The sequence below is a fragment of the Chaetomium globosum genome, genomic scaffold, assembly GCF_000143365.1.
Source record: "Chaetomium globosum CBS 148.51 scaffold_5 genomic scaffold, whole genome shotgun sequence".
Taxonomy (NCBI): Eukaryota; Fungi; Ascomycota; class Sordariomycetes; order Sordariales; family Chaetomiaceae; genus Chaetomium; species Chaetomium globosum.
In genome coordinates this window covers 3,262,761-3,280,418 of record NT_165980.1, presented here as the reverse complement: position 1 = coordinate 3,280,418, position 17,658 = coordinate 3,262,761, and the positions used below count along the sequence as shown (strand labels likewise).

Sequence of the window (17,658 nt, the reverse complement as noted above, 5' to 3'; positions counted from 1 at the left end):
GGGATTTCCCTGGGCGAACATTGAGGCAGGAGAATCCCAAGTCAGGCCACTGGCCCGGCCCCGCGCACCCCTGTCAGTTCCAAACAAGAGTAGGACCCTTGCTGGTCCCTGAATGTGCACAATGCGGTTCTCCATCCCGAAGCCAGATTCATATGAGAATTCCCCGCCAGGGGACGGGACATTTCAGATAAACCACAAGATTTGGAATTTGTTTGATGGTGGTACGACGGAGTACATACATACCCAGGTACTTCGTACACACAGAGATTTAGACCTGCATGCATCGCTGCAATTCCCCCTTCCTTCTCCCACCTCACTCCCACCCACGGATCCATCCCACAGCAGTTTCCCATTCATCGTTCCTCGCAGCGACTCCACAAAGGTCGCAGCGCTTGAGCCAGACGGTGTGTGATAGTGAAGCCGCCTCCACTTGCGCATGCTGCATTTTTAACTAAGAGAAACGGGAAACAATGACTGCGCCTGTGGGTTCAGGATTCGGAATTCCCATGCCTTGGGACACTATAACTCCCAAATGTACGAAGTAATTTATTTTTTTTCGATGTTCGGCTGACTGCTCGTCAATGCGGGATGGCTGGATTGTGGGTTTTTTATTTTAGCATTTTAGCATTTTGCACCATCTGAACTCGGGCGCAGGCGGCGGCACAACGTCATAGTTCCCGTTTTGGGTCACTGGGGGCGTTGCCAACTCTCACCTCCGAACCCACCCAGTTCCTCTTTCTCGCAGCCCACCCTGCCTCGGTGCCTCCCTACCTTGCGTTTTCCCCACGGACGATGCCCAGTATGTAACCCATTGCCGACAAACGCGTAGCACACATAGGCAACCCACACCCACTTGCCTACACCACAGAACGTGACAACCACGAACCAACACACCATAAACCACACAACGCAAACCCAAGAGGCAAGACCTCTCTCCATACCCAGGAAAGAGGCAAGAGGCAAGAGGCAAGAGGCAAGAGGCAAGAGGCAAGCAAGCCTGCCTCTCCACCTACCCACCTGCCACCTACCCACGCACCCGCTGAGCCACTCACCCACACACCCACGCGCTACAGCACCTTTGCGTCTAACCACCCACGGGCTGTCTTCCCAGGACAGGAACAACAAGGGGTAACTCAACTTTTGGCGCCCACGACGTCCATACCTATTTTCTCTTTCTGTCGCTTCCTTCGACCCCATCGATCAGCATACCGACCTTTAATCCTTTTTCAACCAACCTACCAAACCCCCCTACCATTTTCAATAATACCCCGACACTTGAGCGACCCCAAGTGCCGACTTCCCGGCTGTGCCCTGACGTGTACACTACCAGTGACGCACCGTTCCATTCCCGTACCCTTTCTGTTTCTCTTCTAGTACTCCTACCTATCTTTTCGTCCCTCCACCTGGATATCCCGATATCGTCCCATCTTCGGCCATTGCATTGGATGTTTGCCCGATCCCACGCCCGAGCCTTTGTGGCCATCCCAAACCGACGTCATCGGGAACACCACCACACTCGATGAGGCATGCGAACGGGGGATTGCGAACCATTTACGCCCGGGGCGAAATCGTCAGACCAGGACAGGCCCGAGAACGCCGATACGGAAAAGACGGGCATAATAGAGACCGCGGAGTGGGGCTGGGGTAAATACGCGCTGTGCGCAGCTTTCACCTTCGAATTGGCCCCCTCCCAATGATGCTGTGCCGCCGTCGCATTCGACGAACCCGGTGACCGCAGCAACAAAACAACAAATGTCAGGCGGCCCGTTAAGCAGGGCGGAGGGGCCACAGGTACCGAGCCGTACAGGCCCAGGCCCTCACCCGCCCACCAAGAAATCCATATCCTTCAAGTACGAACCCCAGTTCGAACCTGAGACGGCTAGCCTCCGAGGCTCGGCCCCGCACCCCGAGGAACAAGACCCGAACCGGGGTGACGAAACCCCGCGAGGGGAGGCGGGCCCCCCGTCGTCGACTTTCGACCATGGCCAGAGCAGGGCAGAGAACCTTGTGGAGCCGGGGCCGCGGCCGCGGCCGGGGCCGGAACTGAGGGACTCGCAGCGGCAGTTGAACGAGTATCGCGAGAACTTGGCACGCCAGATGGATCGGAGGGAATTGCCGCTAAGAGGAGGACAACCGCCCATGGCCGGGCCCCACAAAATCTCCCCGATACAAGAAGAGAACTCCCCGTCATCCTTACCCCGGTCGTCCGGATCCGGGTCGGGATCCGGGTCCGGGTCCGAGCCACCGGCCACCTCGACCTCCGCGACTTCGACAGGGTCTAATCATACGATCCGAGGACGGCAAGCCCCGCCTACGCCTGGTCCAGCAGCAGGCACGCCCTCCTACCCGTTCCCCCGCATGTCTCCGGGGCACCTTCCTGTCTTCTGCCATCCACCGCCCGTTCACCACGCTCTCGCCCACAGCCCCGCCCGATGCGTCCCGCTCGCTCTCCGACGTTTTCAAGGGCCAGGACACACTCGCGTCCTCGAACCCCTCTACGCCGGGCCTCCGCCCTCACCTTTCTACCACCCGGCTGCTCTCACGAGATGCCAGACAACCGTGAATTCCCGAGTCCGAACCTTTACGAGTTGGCCCTGATGCTCTCGGCCGAGCCGGGGTTGGATGCCTGGTGGCACACCGTGGTGCAAATAATGGTTGACGTGTACAAGGCGGAAAGGGTGACCCTGGCCATCCCGGCCGACCCGACGGACATTGAGAACGTGCCATGGGGCCAAAAGGCGACGTACAATGCCCATCGCGAGGATGAACTGAGTGTGGGATACCTCGCCAGGGGCTCGAGTTTCATTCCGAGCAGCACGGGTGAATCTTCGGAACGCTTTCTCCAGACCGGGATGCCTTCTGCGAAACAGACACCGACCCGTCCCACCCTACAGAGTCGGCATTCGTTCACATCGTATGAACAAACCCGACCGGCCGCAGCAGACGACCGGCCGCCTTCCGATCAGCGTCGCCCCCAGCTTCTCTCGAGGAGCAAATCTCACCACCAGCCCGCCAGTCGCGCCCATGATGCCATCGATGACGGCGAAAACTTGACCAGCCTCAACAGAGAGGCCCTAAAGCAGCACGACGCCCTCGAAGAGGAGAAACAGCAAATTCCAAGCTGGGAAGTGCCCTTAACAGCCGAAAGGGAAGGGCATGGGAAGCTGCTCGATGTGCTACAGGCTCTCGACTACGAAGCTGATCCCCTGATTGACCACAACGGCGTCGTCCGTATTCTGGAGCGTGGCCGCGTGGTTGCCCTCACCAGGTCTTACCCTTACCTCAACAACCAGGAAGCGGCCGGTAAGAAGCCTGTTGACCCTCGCGCCGCAGTGGGAGCCAAATCGCCCGAGGGGCCCCGTCGGAAGATCAGGGAACCACGGTCAGATTCTATGTCAAAGCTCTCGTCCATTCTTGGTAACGCCACGTTGTCACCCGCATCCAGCCGTGGCCAGCGGCCCCAAACGCTGGAGAGGAAATCCACGATCGCCTCCCGGGTTCGAGGACGAGATCCCTAAGCCACCCATTCAGAGATACGAGGAGTACGAACAAACACCGCCGTCTCCTTGGTCGCAGTCTCCGGCACCGTCTCCCGCCGTCAGGGCCGATCCCACCGAGAATCCCTTCTTCGCCGAAGGCCATGGTCGACGAAGAATCGTTCAACCCGTCCTCCGCCCCAGCTGATTATTCAGCCATGGTCCCTCCAGAAGCTATCGGTGTCGACAACTCCTGGACGGTGCTGCACATTCCCCTTACGCACGTGCTGTTATCGAGGCCCAACACATCCTTCAAGCTCGATCCTTCGCTTATGGAGCAAAAGATCTCGCGGAAAAACGGAGATGGCTCAGCAACTGCGAACCTGTCCCCCGAACGCCCCGTCAAGGAGAAGCACGCGCCCATTGCGATCCTGTCGATCCTGAGCCCCATCATCCCCTATCCTTCTAACCTACGCCACTCCTTGGAACACCTTGCTCCACATCTTGCCACCTCCTTTTCCCTTGCCCGCCATTACAGCCACATGGAGACCGAGCTAAACGGGCTGCAGAAACGCAGACCACACACAACGGGCTTTGGGGCTTTGGGTCCCGACGGGCGCCCGCTGGCCGGCTCCGCCGCGCTAAATTCGTTTGCCTGCTTGCCCACCGCCGAGGGTGCCGGCTCGCGAGGCTCCATCGCCGGCAGTATGACGAGCCCCAGCGAGTATTCCGGCCCGGCACGTAGCGGCGCCGGCTCTCCCGGTGGGACACCAACCTGGGATCTGCCCTCGCTCAGTCTCGTCATGGACAACAAGTGGGGAACTACTGCGAGTCCTGCCCCTGTCACCGCCGACAGCTACTTCAGCTCCATGGTTAAGAACCCGCCGAACGCTGGGCAGCGGCCGAGAAGGAACTCGCGAGAAACACCTCTCTCGGAGAAACGGTCGTCTCTGCGCCTGTCGACGGGCAAGGTGCAGATGCACGATCCGGCTACGGTCAGCCTAGCCATGACCGAGCCCCGAAGGAGCTCCGAATCATTACGGCCCGAGCCAGAGGAGCTCCCATCCGCCAGCATTCAGCTGAGACGGTCAGCGCAGGGCGAGAAGAAGGAACAGGCTTTTCCTGGCGAGACGAGTAGTGCAACGGGATCTCCGGTCGATAGTCATCACAAGATGGTTGCAACACCGAGCTCGACGCCCCACCGTCACACCCAACTGCACTCCTACGGCGCCGACTTTGCGTCAACGTTCCAATCTCTCCCACCGAGTTCATCGATCGGCCGAGGAATCCCCCACCCTGCGGCGCCGAGTAGATCCGGGTCGATGATGCAAACCGACATGACACCTCCGTCGGATAAACTGAAGGGCCTCATTCTGGACTCTTTGCCCGCCCACGTCTTTGTGGCCTTGCCGCAGACGGGCGAAATCGTGTGGGTAAACAGCCGTTTCCTCACCTATCGCGGGCAGACCTCGGGTGACCTGGCTGCCGACCCCTGGGCTAGCATACATCCCGACGAGCGGGAAGAATACCTCCGCGAGTGGAGTCATTGTGTCCGGACCGGCGAGCAGTTCGCCAAGACGGTACAGATCAGGCGGTTTGACGGCCAGTATCGGTGGTTCTATGCCCGAGCCGTCGCATCCAAGGACAAGCGAGGCGTCATCATGCAATTTTTGGGGTCCTACATGGACATCCACGACCAGCACATCGCAGAAGTCAAGGCGGCGAGACAGGAAGAGATATTGGCCTCCGAGGCAAAGCACCGCCTGCTGGCCAACTTGATACCGCAGATGATCTTCACGGCCACCGAAGACGAGGGCATCACGTTTGCAAACGAGCAGTGGCTGTCTTACACCGGCCAGGCGCCCTCCGAGGGGGTTCTCGGCCTTGGATTCATGGACTATGTGCACCCAGACGACCTCGCCAAATGCCGGATTCCTCCGGGCGGACAATCGGTTCCCCAGCAGGACGCCAGGGCAGGGCTCAAGAACCACGGCCGCTCCTTCTCGGCTGACTACACCGCTACCCGCCAGGCCGGGAAGCATTTGTCCGTTCCCGATGGCGGCATCAGGGGCTTTGATCACCCACTGTTGCGAAACAACAGCTCCAGCAGCAGTGGTAGCGGTAGCAACGACGGCTCTCCCTATGACCTTCCGACCGCAAATCTCACCGAACTCGCCAAGAAGGGGGTCATCAAGGTGTCGACCGACAGTAGCGGCCGGCTGTCGTACACGACTGAGATCCGGCTGCGCTCCAAAAGCGGTGAGTACCGATGGCACCTTATCCGCTGCGTCGCGATCGACAACGTCGACTTCGGCAACGGCGCGAGCTCGTACTTCGGGTCAGCCACCGACATCAACGACCTCAAACTCCTCGAGACCAAGCTGAAGGAGGCCATGGACTCTAAGGGCCGCTTCCTCAGCAACATGTCGCACGAGATCCGGACGCCGCTCATCGGCATCTCGGGCATGGTCACCTTCCTACAGGACACGACGCTGAACGAAGAGCAGCGAGACTATACCAACACCATTCAGACCAGCGCCAACAGCCTACTCATGATTATCAACGACATCCTCGACCTCTCCAAGGTAGACGCCGGCATGATGAAGCTGAACTACGAGTGGTTCCATACCCGCTCGCTCATCGAAGACGTGAACGAGCTTGTGTCGACCATGGCCATTGCGAAGCGCCTAGAACTCAACTACGTGGTCGAGGAAGACGTGCCGGCCTGGGTCAAGGGAGACAAGGTGCGCATCCGCCAAGTGCTGCTCAACGTTATTGGCAATGCCATCAAGTTTACCAGCCGGGGCGAGGTGTTCAGCAAGTGCAGGGTCTTCAACCCCGAGGGGGCGCCGCCGCAAACGGACGAGATTATGCTCGAGTTCTCCATCATCGATACGGGCAGGGGCTTCAGCCAGGAAGAAGCCGACCTCATCTTCAAGCCGTTCAGCCAGATCGACGGCAGTAGCACCCGGCAGCATGGTGGGAGCGGCTTGGGGTTGGTCATCTCCCGACAGCTCGTCGAGCTGCACGGAGGGAGGATGGAGGGCTCCGCCATCCCTAACAAGGGATCCACCTTCACCTTCACTGCGAGGTTCGGGCTGCCTACCGAGGACGATCATCCTGACGCTGGGTCGGTTCCTCACCCGACACCGGGGCTAATGCAGAACACGCCTGTTGTTCCCGCCCCGGCCCCGTCGGCGAGTGCACTCCGCGAGCCGCCTTCTAGCAGCCCATCAACCACCACGACCGATTTGGGTTTTACTTCCCCAGCAGCGGCCTCCAGCGGGAGTTCCGAGCTGTCGGCATCATCCGGCCGCACCCGGGCAACGGACCGCTCCTCTATGTCATCGGTGAACGCGGGCCTAGTGCGCTTTAGCCAGGCAGCCCGGGCCAGTGGACAGGATCTCTCCCAGATGAAATTGGAAATGCCGAACCGCAGGGGTAGTCCAGGGACCACCACGCCCACTGCTAGCACTGAGAACTCGCTCAAGGAGCAATCGACGCCGCCCATGTTTTCCATCCTCATCATCTGCCCGCAGACACACAGCCGCGAAGCGACGACCAAACACATCGAGATGACACTGCCCAAGGGGATTCCGTACAAGATCACGGCCGTCGCTTCGGTCGAGGAGGCCCACACATTCATCAGTGACGAAGACGCAGTTCGCTTCACACACATTGTCGTCAACCTCCCCACACCGGAAGAAATCATCTCTCTCATGGAGAAGGCCTCGCACTTGGAGCCCAGCGCGCTGGGCAACACGACCATCCTGATCCTCTCGGACTCGGTCCAGCGCCAGGCCGTCTCCAAGCTCGTTGCGGGCACCAAGCACGAGGACATCCTATCCGAGAACCGGGTGACGTACATCTACAAGCCGGTCAAGCCCTCCCGATTCGCCGTCATCTTCGACCCGGCCAAGGAGCGCGACCTCAGCATCGACCACAACCGGTCCACGGCCCAGCGGCTGGTGGAGGACCAGCGCCAAAACTACGTCGACATGGAGCGCCGCATGGGCGGCAAGGGCTACAAGGTGCTGCTGGTAGAGGACAATCCCGTCAACCAGAAGGTGCTGCAGAAGTACCTCAGACGGGTTGGTGTCGCTGTTGAGCTGGCCGCCGACGGCGTTGAGTGCACCGAGATGGTCTTTGAGAAGGGCTGGGGGTACTACGCCCTTATCTTGGTATGCTCTTCTTCATCCCCATCCCCCCTTCCCCATATCGCCCCCTACTCTCATCCGACCCATTACAACAACCAAAAAAAGAAAAGAAACTGCAAACTAACCACACCGCCTACAGTGCGACCTCCACATGCCGCGAAAAGATGGCTACCAGGCCTGCCGCGAGGTGCGTGCCTGGGAGGCGCAACGCCGCCGCCTCGGTGCCGAGGGCCCGCCCTTGCCCATCATCGCCCTCTCGGCCAACGTCATGTCGGATGTCCAGGACAAGTGCGTCGAGGCCGGGTTCAACGACTACGTTACCAAGCCGGTGGACTTTATTGATCTGAGTACGGCGTTGGCGAAGTTCTTTTGAGGGGGTGCTGGGGTTGTGGGGGGGCTGTGGGGAGGTTTTGAGGGGAACGAAGTTTGAAGAGGGTGGGATAGTTTGGTGGTGGTGGTGGTGGTGGTGGTGGTGGATAAAAGGTGAGGGGAGAGGGGGGTGGCAAACGTACAATGCTTCACAGTACATAGACACTGACCCGACTTGCATCCTTACTAACGTACATACTTACTACCTGTCTGTCTATTAAGAAAAGAGGGGAGGATAACTCGAAGGGAAAGGGAAGGGAGGGAGGAAAGCTGCTTGCTTGTTTTGCTTGCTTGCTTGCTTGCTTGCTTGCTTGTGTCAGCGGAGTGGAAATGGGCTGGAATTTGCTTGTTATTTCTCACTTCACCTAGCCTGGCGTGGCTTACTTGGAGCGAAGAGGGTTTTTACTGCGAGAGCCTTTGCGCATTACAGGCGTTTGATTGTATTATGTCGTTCTTCGTTTCTTCTTTTTCGTTTGGCGGGCCTTGTTTGTTGTTCACGGTGTAGAATATTCTTGCGGTTTTGTGGTGTGCTTATTCCGTTTCTTATGCGGGAGAGGGCCGGATAGGGGAAAGGCAGGGCAGAATACCAATGCGCATACTTGTATGTATGTTGGGTCTTTTTTGAAGACCAGCTGCGTGGTACATAACTTGTTGGTGGACATAGACAGCGGACGAGGTGGGTTTGGAATAGACACCTTGTAGGAACACCCCCATGAATGGAAACTGGCCCGTGGCCTCATCGTGACTGTGTGAGCGGCAAGTATCTGAGGGACACGCATTCTTTTAGGCATTGCCAGGGTGGCAAGCGCCCGGTGCCAATGTAAATGAGGCCTTGAGGAGCGAGGCGGTGATATCTCGCACGTGCCCTTTTCCATTCTCCACGGTATCGCTACGCCTCGGGCTCTGTTTTGGCACCATGAGCTCTTTACCTAGGAGTTCACCAGGCTGGCGTGCCACTTCCGGGTTTTGTACGATCAGGATTATCCTGGTCCTATGCCCATCCCCCTACTCAATACAATGCTAAGCTACAAAAAGTATGCTCTCATCATCTCCCGATTTCCCAAATCGCCCGTCTTCTCCGTGGTTGAGATTCCACACAGCAAGCGATCCGTCCCCAGACCGTAAACATCCGCAACCCACACACGCCGTGCCCTTTTGTACGACATAGCAACCTCACACCGTCAGCCACCATGTTTCGGGAGTGACGGACATCGGCGATCAAGCCACAGCGCGCCGCCCCCCTTCGCAAGGAATGTCCCTAGTAGCACAGACATGTAGATATTACTGCCCACTGCTGACCGCGGAAATGTGGCGCTTCTTCTGCCGTCCTTCGTACCACCCCAAGGAAGACAGAAACAGAGTGGCTTGGGGGGCTGGTCAACGACGCAAGCCCGTGTTTGTTTGTTCGTTTCCGATTCTGCTTTTTTTTTTTTTTTTTTTTTTTTTTTTTTTTTTTCCCCCTTGAAACAGGGGGAGGAAGGGGGCGAACTGGAGCGTGGCAACGCCTCATCTCTAAAACGTATGTAGAGAGGAAACGACGATCGTCAACACCTCCAGCCAGTCGCCGGCATAGGGCGTTTAATGTTCAGTAGGAATGTCACGATGGGATAAGTCTACGTCTCAGAGCCCGGCTGGTTCCGTGAAGAGGAGCAGGAAGGCAAGGGAGGTCTGTCAGGTGCCACATAAGCCAGGTTAGGCTAGTTCGACGCTGAGAGAGCCAGACGGTAGGTATGCAAGAACAAGGAGGATGGCAACAGGTGCTGGACGCCGTCATCGGCATGCTTGCTGCTTGCTTGCTTCCATTGTCCTGCAAGCCGCCGTATTGCTTTCCCCGCTCGGCAAGCAAGTCTCAGACAGAGTGCGTAAGTTGGCGACAGCAGAAACGGGGGGCAGTTGGAAAGGGAATATGTGAGGAAGCCGCGCAGCCGCAAGCCAGGCCGGTGCCGCCATCATTTTCAGACTGGTGAGTGCGGTAGATGTCGTCGGCTTGGCGAGTCGGTGGCTTGCAACCGGGCTCAAGACTCGCCGCCCTAGGGGAATTGGCGGCAGCGTTGCAACGCACCGTCCGTGCCTGTCCATCCAGACATTTCCAGCCGCGGGTTGCCATCGGTTCCAGACTTGACTAATCTATGGTATCGGGAACAGACGTCTCGCCCCTGAATGATAACCCCCCATGGGGTGATCCAGACACGGACCGTGCTAGGTTGATGTAACCTAAGCAAGCGGGTATTTGGAGCCAAAAAGGAACGGTGTTTTGGCTTGTGCGGCAAAGGTACGGGAGATCCGACCAAAGCGTGGCAAAGAGACAACCGTTTGGCGTGTTCTTGTTCTCATACTCCCGAGTTGTCAAAGCGGGCCACTTACACAATAGTCGAAACCTTGTCATGAAAACATGAATCAAATCTCCCCGGCACTTCTCCGGCCGTTGTCTCGATCCGAGGCAAATCATCAAACTTGATCTCCTAACAAATCGCGGCCGGGGTTCCATAAGCGGCGCCTGCATCCTGTGCGTAGTCCTGCCGCATCCCGTAAGGGATCGGGCAAGCAAGGGCAAACACGGAGTGAGTACGCTGGCGCGTCCGCCCAGATCATGCTTGCAGTTGTTAGCCTCGAGGACCAGTGACGGGCAACTACTTTTCCTCTTGTCCTATCGCAAAGCCATCGCTTGTGTGACACACGGAAGTCCGGTGAGCCTGTCGGTTCCCGTGTTTCATTCCTTCTCGAAGTTCGGTAGACGCGGCGAGGTGTCCGCCCCCAAAGTCGGCGGGGAGCGAATGGTCTTTAAACGAATACCCGATGTGAGTTCCCGCCACCCGCGCGGATGCTAGACATATCCCAAGGCCGAACCTTCCTCTATCGTCCATATATTGATGGAATAGAGTGTTAGTGCCGTGTCTGGCATGGTATGTGTGTGACAAGAGTTTACCGCCCACTAGGTCTTTCGTCACGAGGCTCGCCGGAATTTGGAGACCTCGTCCTGTCTGTCCAATGCGTGCTCCCCGTCTTGAAGTGAGCGGCGGCGTTTCTCGACTGCGTGATATCTACCAACTTGTAGGCGTGCGAGCTCCGGTTGTGGCCAGGCGTGCCAGGATGGATGCATTCCGCTTGCAGCCCGATTGGGGGGCGATCTGCTGGCACCCCCTGGTCCCGTTATCGTCGGGTTTTGTGATTGAGAAGGACTGTTGTGTCTATTCACGAACACGTCAGCGTAGCGACGTACAAACCCAATTGGAACACTTCGGGCAGCCAGATGGCGAGTCGCATGGCCCTGAAGAACATGCTCCTAAACAATCCCGCAAGGTTTGGCGCGAGCACATGCCGCGTAAGATTCGCCCCGGCAGTAAGAATACTTCGTCTGGTGTTCGCCATCTCATCAAGGTCCCTTGGGTGCCGCTGACAGGGAATAGCATCGCAAGGATGGAGATGTCTGGGGATAGAAAGCGGGTACTTGCATGTTAGCACCGTGACAGATATATCTGGGGCGCCGCGGTGTTCCGGACCTGCTCCTTCCGGACCGGTGAATTGAGGACTATGGAAGCAGGCCTGAGCATCGGCCCGCGTGTGCTTCTCCGAGAACCAAGTCCGGCCCCGAAAGAGCGCAGCAAGCCAATGTGACATCGGTTCGGCTTAGCTTTCCCTCCCCGAGTCGCAAGAATTACTCAGTCAAGAAGTGGTCTTGTTTCAGGTTGTTGTCGCTCGGCCAAGGGACCCAGGTCTAGCGCAAGCAAGGGTGCTGGGCGACGACAAGTTCACACGTTTGTATGGACAGATTATACCCACGGACATACAGCATGATTCCGGCCACCAGCACGAAAGCGTGGGGGAAGGTGCATTTCTCGACCAGCTGGAGACGCTCGGAACGCCACAAGTTTACAGCACATCTGCAAGTTCCGGGGTCAAAGATCGGGAGTGCACTGGATTCACGCAAGACACGCAGCAATAACGGAAGGCTGCGCAAGTGTTGTTGGAAAGCCGTCACTGATAATAATTGGGGGACCGTATCCTCAATTTCGTGGCAGGGAGGTGGTGTGTTGTTGGGACGCTGAATATTGATGAGCAAGGTAGTACTCGATGACGCAAGCTGTGATCAAGAGCGCGTGGCCAAGACACGTTGACCAAGAGTCTTGTTGGATGTGAGACCATCATGCGCGGCAGTCTTACTGAGCGCTTTACCAACGGGCCACGAAGCTCGTGGCGGGGACGATGTGGAAAAAATGCGGCGCCGTCCTGAAGGTTGTGGGATAATGCTCAACGGCCAGACGACACGGGAAGTAAGATTAAAGAGGTATGAAGTCGGAGAGTGGCCGAAGCGGTGCTAGCTCTGTCAGGCTCTGCAGCCGAGTTCCAAGACCCCGTCCAGCGTCAACATGGCACCGTCCCGCCGCGTTCAACAATGGCGCGTCTCACGACCTCGATGACACCGCGGTTGAGGACGACTAGCATCGCGGTGGGGCGCGCTTCGGAGAGGAGGAGGTTCTCAGTCGAGGTGTTAAACGAGCAGCAGGGCCCAGCTCTGGTTCTGTTTCAAATAAAGGATTCGAGGTTCCATTGGCCGAGACGAGCTTTTTTTATCCCATGTGGTCGGCGCTCTTGGTGGTTGCAGGCTGGACCATCTGACATTCCCTCACTGGCGGCAGGCATTGCTCGCCGTGCCACAAGCAGGCATCGCGGGGGGGGAGAGCATTTGGGTCTCTAAACAAGTGGTGCTCGATGCACAGTTTCTACCTTCGCGATGGTCAGCAGCTTTCCTGCAAAACCTGGGTCACTCGGGGCATACAGCCTCGTTCGGGCCAGCAGCAGTGCGCATGCTGCAGCTTCTGAGGCGAAATCTGACGTGGGGCCGTGTTTACAGGCAGCTGAGACCCTTGATCCGCTCAGCACTTTCGAGTTGGCGAGGATTTGGATGAAACCCGTCGCGATGTATCAAGCATCCTTTTCGACTGCAAGCACGGGGCAATTGTTGCTTTGGGCATCTCACGACCCAGGGTCCAGGAAGCGCCCTTGTCGGAAAGAGCGCCCGGAAACGGATAGGTGGGTGTTGTCAGAACAAAAGGAACGACATCCCGTCAATCGTCGGCTACATCCGCTAGGTTGCAGCAGTGTTCATGCGCTGGCGAGGGTGGTGCCGGTCTGCATCTGCAGGGCCTCGGGTGCGTGAGGTGCCGCAAGCATGCCTTCCAGGGCCGCCCTCTTCGCAGCAAACTTGAAACCCCAAGTTAGCGCTCGACACGACCCAGTAAATGAAACTCCACGGCGGCGAGAGAGGAGCCCCGGCGTAGCTGATGTTCCACAAACCTTGACCATGATCCAGCCAGGCCACTCGGGCCCTCATTCAGCGCATATCCAACTCGCGACTGGTCCATACGCGACCATCGACCACAAAGCGCGTCGTGATGCACAACATCAAGTCGGAAACGCGTGGCCGCTCGGGAGCCGCAGTTTATGGACTGTGGGAGATAAAGTAAGGTTCAACGCAGATCCTGTGTTCTGGTGAGACTGCGGCATGTCCCGACCGGAAGGTTGGGAGAGTATTATGGGACGGCGTTGCTTTGCTGTTTGGATGAACTGGTCGTTTCTATGGTTGGGGAGGTCGGTATTGGGGTAATTTTCCGGTCGGAAACCAACAGCATGGGATGATGGAACCTGTGAGCCTGACTGGCTCACCCAAAGAAGGAAGGAGCCACAGAAAGCGACCAGCGTCACGGTATCACAGTATCACCGTATCACCGTATCGAACAGGCACCACCTCGGCCATCTCGGTACTGGTGTCCTACGTACATCGTAACTTTCTCAGATTTCCTTTCGCATCTCAGATAGCCCACCTACTGTGTAAAAGCCACGCAGTTGAATCAACGCAAACCTCGTCCTCTGGTTGTTGATACGGGGTTTCACTCGGAAAACCTCGTACCTAAAACAGCATCGGCGTTTTTGACGCAATGAGGCGAAACAGGTGCAACATGGTAAAACAAATACAGCCTCCCCTGGGCCCAGTAATGGCCTCGAAAGAGGCGACGACGCTTTGGCAGCTGCTTTGAGCCAGAGAAAACAAACTTGAAGCGACTTCTGAAGCACAGCATGTTCGGTTTCGACGCTTGGACCACTGAATGGACACCTGCCACAGTCGCAGCGAGTGGTACGAATACGGTATGCTAGGGACACTCGGGAGTTACGAGTTATATACAGGCCTGATTTACATGTAATGAACTCCCTACCGTGTAAGCTGTTTCATCTCAGGAGCCAGCGGATGAGGACTTCAGTACACAGTATTTTGAATAGGAACCCCATTCCTCTCACGAGTTCTCTTATTAGGTATCAAGGTATCAAGGTATCAAGGTATCAAGGTATCAAGGTATCAAGGTATCAAGGTATCAAGGTATCAAGGTATCCGTCATCCCAGTCCCTTGTATTCTTTCTTACTTTTTTTTCTCAAACTTCTTTCTTTTTGCCCCGGTTTGTTTGCTCTGTCTTTCCGGTCCAGGGTATGAGTTTGTATAATTTACACAGAACCCACTTATTACATGGTCCCCCCCAATACCGCAGACTCTGCGCGATTGGCCGATGGTGGACCGGTCCCTGTACCCTGTTGCTGCATGCACGGTCCACTTGCCTGAAAAATAAACTTGGCGCTGTTGTTTCTTCCACCCGCAGAATTTCAATTCTGGTTCGAAGCATACCCGAACATCAGTTCGTCCCGGACTTTTTGATGCCTTAAGTCGCCGTGTTATAGCCAAGTGCCGGCGTTTCCTGCTAGGCACACACTACACTTTGGTGTTATTATTTCAATTGATACGATTGCTACTAGCCTCTCTGGGTCCGTGGGCCGCACCTGCCTGCCTCGATCTTCCCGTACCTCGATCGATCCGTGCGGAGATCACGACTGCCCTCCTGCGTTGGTTGCTCTGTCACTACTGCAAACTCCATTGCTCCGCGGCATCGGGCAATCTGAGGGAGGTCCCGGTCGGGCAGGAAGATACGGTTAAGCAAGGGTGGTCAAACTTTTCCGCTCAATTCCTATTTCCACTCAGCACCTTTCGAGACTCATCTCCACCTCTATCCCGAATTCGGCCTCCAGCAGATCCAGCGCTTTACCCGTTTCACCACCCTGCCTGCCCGTCCCATGTCATCACGCGCAGCGTTGTATACAACAGTTTACCGCGGTAAGGACTCTGTTCGGCAGAAACCATCTCTCCCGTGCCTGCCCGCCGTCGTACCGCCTCCGCACAAAGCACATGTTGCAATGCGGCTACAGGCGCGAGATCGACCGGTTCCCCACCCCCATCCCCCTGCTCCTGGGAGTCGCTCGCATCACGAACCCGCAACCTAACCCTTTCCTCACGGGCCAGCCTGAACGCATAATGCGTGCTGTCAAAGCACTGTATGCTTCACCCCGATGGCTGCTCCGATCACCCGTGACGGCATCATGTCGAAAATTAGACTACATAGAAGTAATAGCGAAGACGAGGGAGGCTGTGTTGCTACCGCCTCCGACTCGCACAAGCAGGGGCACCGACCCTCTCCCTCGGGACCGCTAACCATGGACCTGCCCACTACTGCATTCGTCCAAGGCGAACGCAAATAACTTGAGGGCGGCATTGAGCCCGACATAACCGTCGCAGGGATTTGGCTTGCCTCCCTTCCAGCCGCCACATGTGCGCACAGAGCGGTTACCTCTTTGAGAGCTCAGTTCATCCAGGCGCCCCCCTCATTACCCGCCGCCCACCCTGCGCAGCGAAGCTCCCCGCAGCTGCACCTGAACCCAAACGGTCGTGCTTAGCTGTCAGGTGTACCTCTCCGGCCGGACACCAGATGCGTTGTGACGTTGAGCTTGTTGTCCGGGCTGCCTGGCTTGTTTACCGGCCAACGATGCTTTGCATCTGGATCAGGTTTCGGCGAGGCCCCTCGCCTTCTTGAGCCACATGCTACCCCAAGCGCAGAAGGTGTTATTTCGCATCGTCACGACAGGAAAAGCACATTCTCGCTGGCTGGTCTGGTCTGGTAACTGGTTGAGTCAAGAGGGTTTTCTGCTCTGGGCCCGCCGTTAGCCTCACCCCTCTGTCTATGTCATTGATTCGCGCAAGCGCCCTGGTCATTTATCGCAGATCCGCCCTGCATCTCCCAGGACACCCCCCCTTGCGCCAACCCAACCCTGTGCTCAAGTCCGCTCCTGGAACAAATGGCCAAGCGGATTGACCAGGGCCCCGAACGGCGTGCTAAAAACAGTCTCAACCCACTTTCTGCACCTCCCCCGTCTGAGCAAAAGCGCCAGCCAGCGAGCTAGCCTTGTCCGACTGTGTCGATTCCGGTGGTGTGGGCAGCACGCTTCCTCCTGGCTTGCGAACATGGCCAGCAAGGATGTTTGTGCTGCTCCCCCTGCCGGTGTCTGCTCACCACCTCAAATTCCCGGTATCCTGGTCTCATCTTGGCAGCGTCCCCCGAAGGCCATGCATCTCGAGTTCCTTCCTCGCACACACTCCTCCCCGGCAGACTCCTTCCCGTGGCCGCCTCCCACTGATCAACAAACCCTGAACGTTTCGGTGGTCTGTTTACTCACCCGGTTTCCCGTCTCGAGCCTCCCGGGACTGTCTCGCCACTTGAACCTCCAGACCCCGGCATCAGTCTGTTCTGATACGCGCTGCTCTCAAATGAAATAGCTCAGGGTACCTCTGGACACCTTTCTACTCCACATTGTTTCCGCTGCCTAAACGGTAAACCGTCAAACTGATTTACAAATTGTTGGTCCCCTTCCGTCTTGTCACCCCTCCGTCTCCCCCGGTTCGTCCTGACTCGCTCGGCCTCGTCTCATCCTCGTTGTGCTCTCCTGCTGTACGAAGGAACTACCTTGGGGAAACATCGGGATCGTACCCTCGCCTGAACCGGCGCGGCTTTCTACATACGATAACCCCATTCCAGACCGTCGACAGATTGGGACGGGCCAAAGAGGCACAGAGCCTAGGGCCAGGGTCACCCTCGCCTCTGCCGCTGGACACTAACTCCGCCTCGAGCATAGTGGACTGCACCGGAGCTGCGTCTTGGTCCTAGGACATCCTGCTCATCCACCGGCCACCCCCGCCTTTTTTTTCGTACCTTGCAAAGTACTTATATTTCTTTGCAGCGCGCCAATGGCCAAATTTGGGTGGGCTCTGTCATAGTACTTCGACGTTTCATCACCACACGCCCCGCCTGCTACCTTTCTCTGCGACCCATCACTAGGCTGGCCGCCACATCCAGCTTTCCCATTCAAAGGTTATTTCCACTTCTTCTTTCTCCCTTTTCCTTCTCCCCTTCAAACCCCATCACCCTCCCCTCCCCTCCCCTCCCCTTCCCCACTTCCGTCCCGGCATTCCACTGCTTCTCCCGTCTACATTACACACCCTCCTTCCCACTCTTTTTCTCCCATTGTAGCTTATTCTACCAGCTCACACGAGGATGCTTAACCATCAACAAGCCAGCGCAGTACGGCTACCCGGCCCGTCCATGACCTACCAACCCCCGCCGAGCACATCCCCGGCCTTCTCCCCCCCTTGATATATCCGGATCCGGGCCAGAAGCACACGCCTACCATCCTCGGAGCTAGCAATGTGTTCGATTAGCTCATGTCGGCGCCTCATCGTGGCTGGCTCATCAGGGGCTTTGCTCTCATTCAAGCCCCCTCCGGA

At 57.3% G+C, this 17,658-nt stretch overlaps 2 protein-coding genes across 2 annotated transcripts; one reads left to right on the top strand and one right to left on the bottom strand.

Moving 5' to 3' along the window:
• Positions 1 to 1,752: 1,752 nt before the first annotated feature.
• Positions 1,753 to 8,006, top strand: CHGG_07905 (uncharacterized protein; the record flags this gene model as incomplete). The annotated part of the gene is made up of 5 exons (XM_001225560.1): positions 1,753 to 2,320; positions 2,554 to 3,417; positions 3,534 to 5,735; positions 5,820 to 7,657; positions 7,773 to 8,006. The coding sequence occupies 5 exons, from the start codon at positions 1,753 to 1,755 to the stop codon at positions 8,004 to 8,006; spliced, it is 5,706 nt and encodes a 1,901-aa protein (XP_001225561.1).
• Positions 8,007 to 16,224: 8,218 nt separating this feature from the next.
• CHGG_07904 (uncharacterized protein) lies at positions 16,225 to 17,007 on the bottom strand (the record flags this gene model as incomplete). The annotated part of the gene is made up of 4 exons (XM_001225559.1): positions 16,225 to 16,332; positions 16,554 to 16,634; positions 16,865 to 16,888; positions 16,990 to 17,007. 4 exons carry the CDS (start codon positions 17,005 to 17,007, stop codon positions 16,225 to 16,227), a joined length of 231 nt encoding a protein of 76 aa, XP_001225560.1.
• Positions 17,008 to 17,658: the final 651 nt, after the last annotated feature.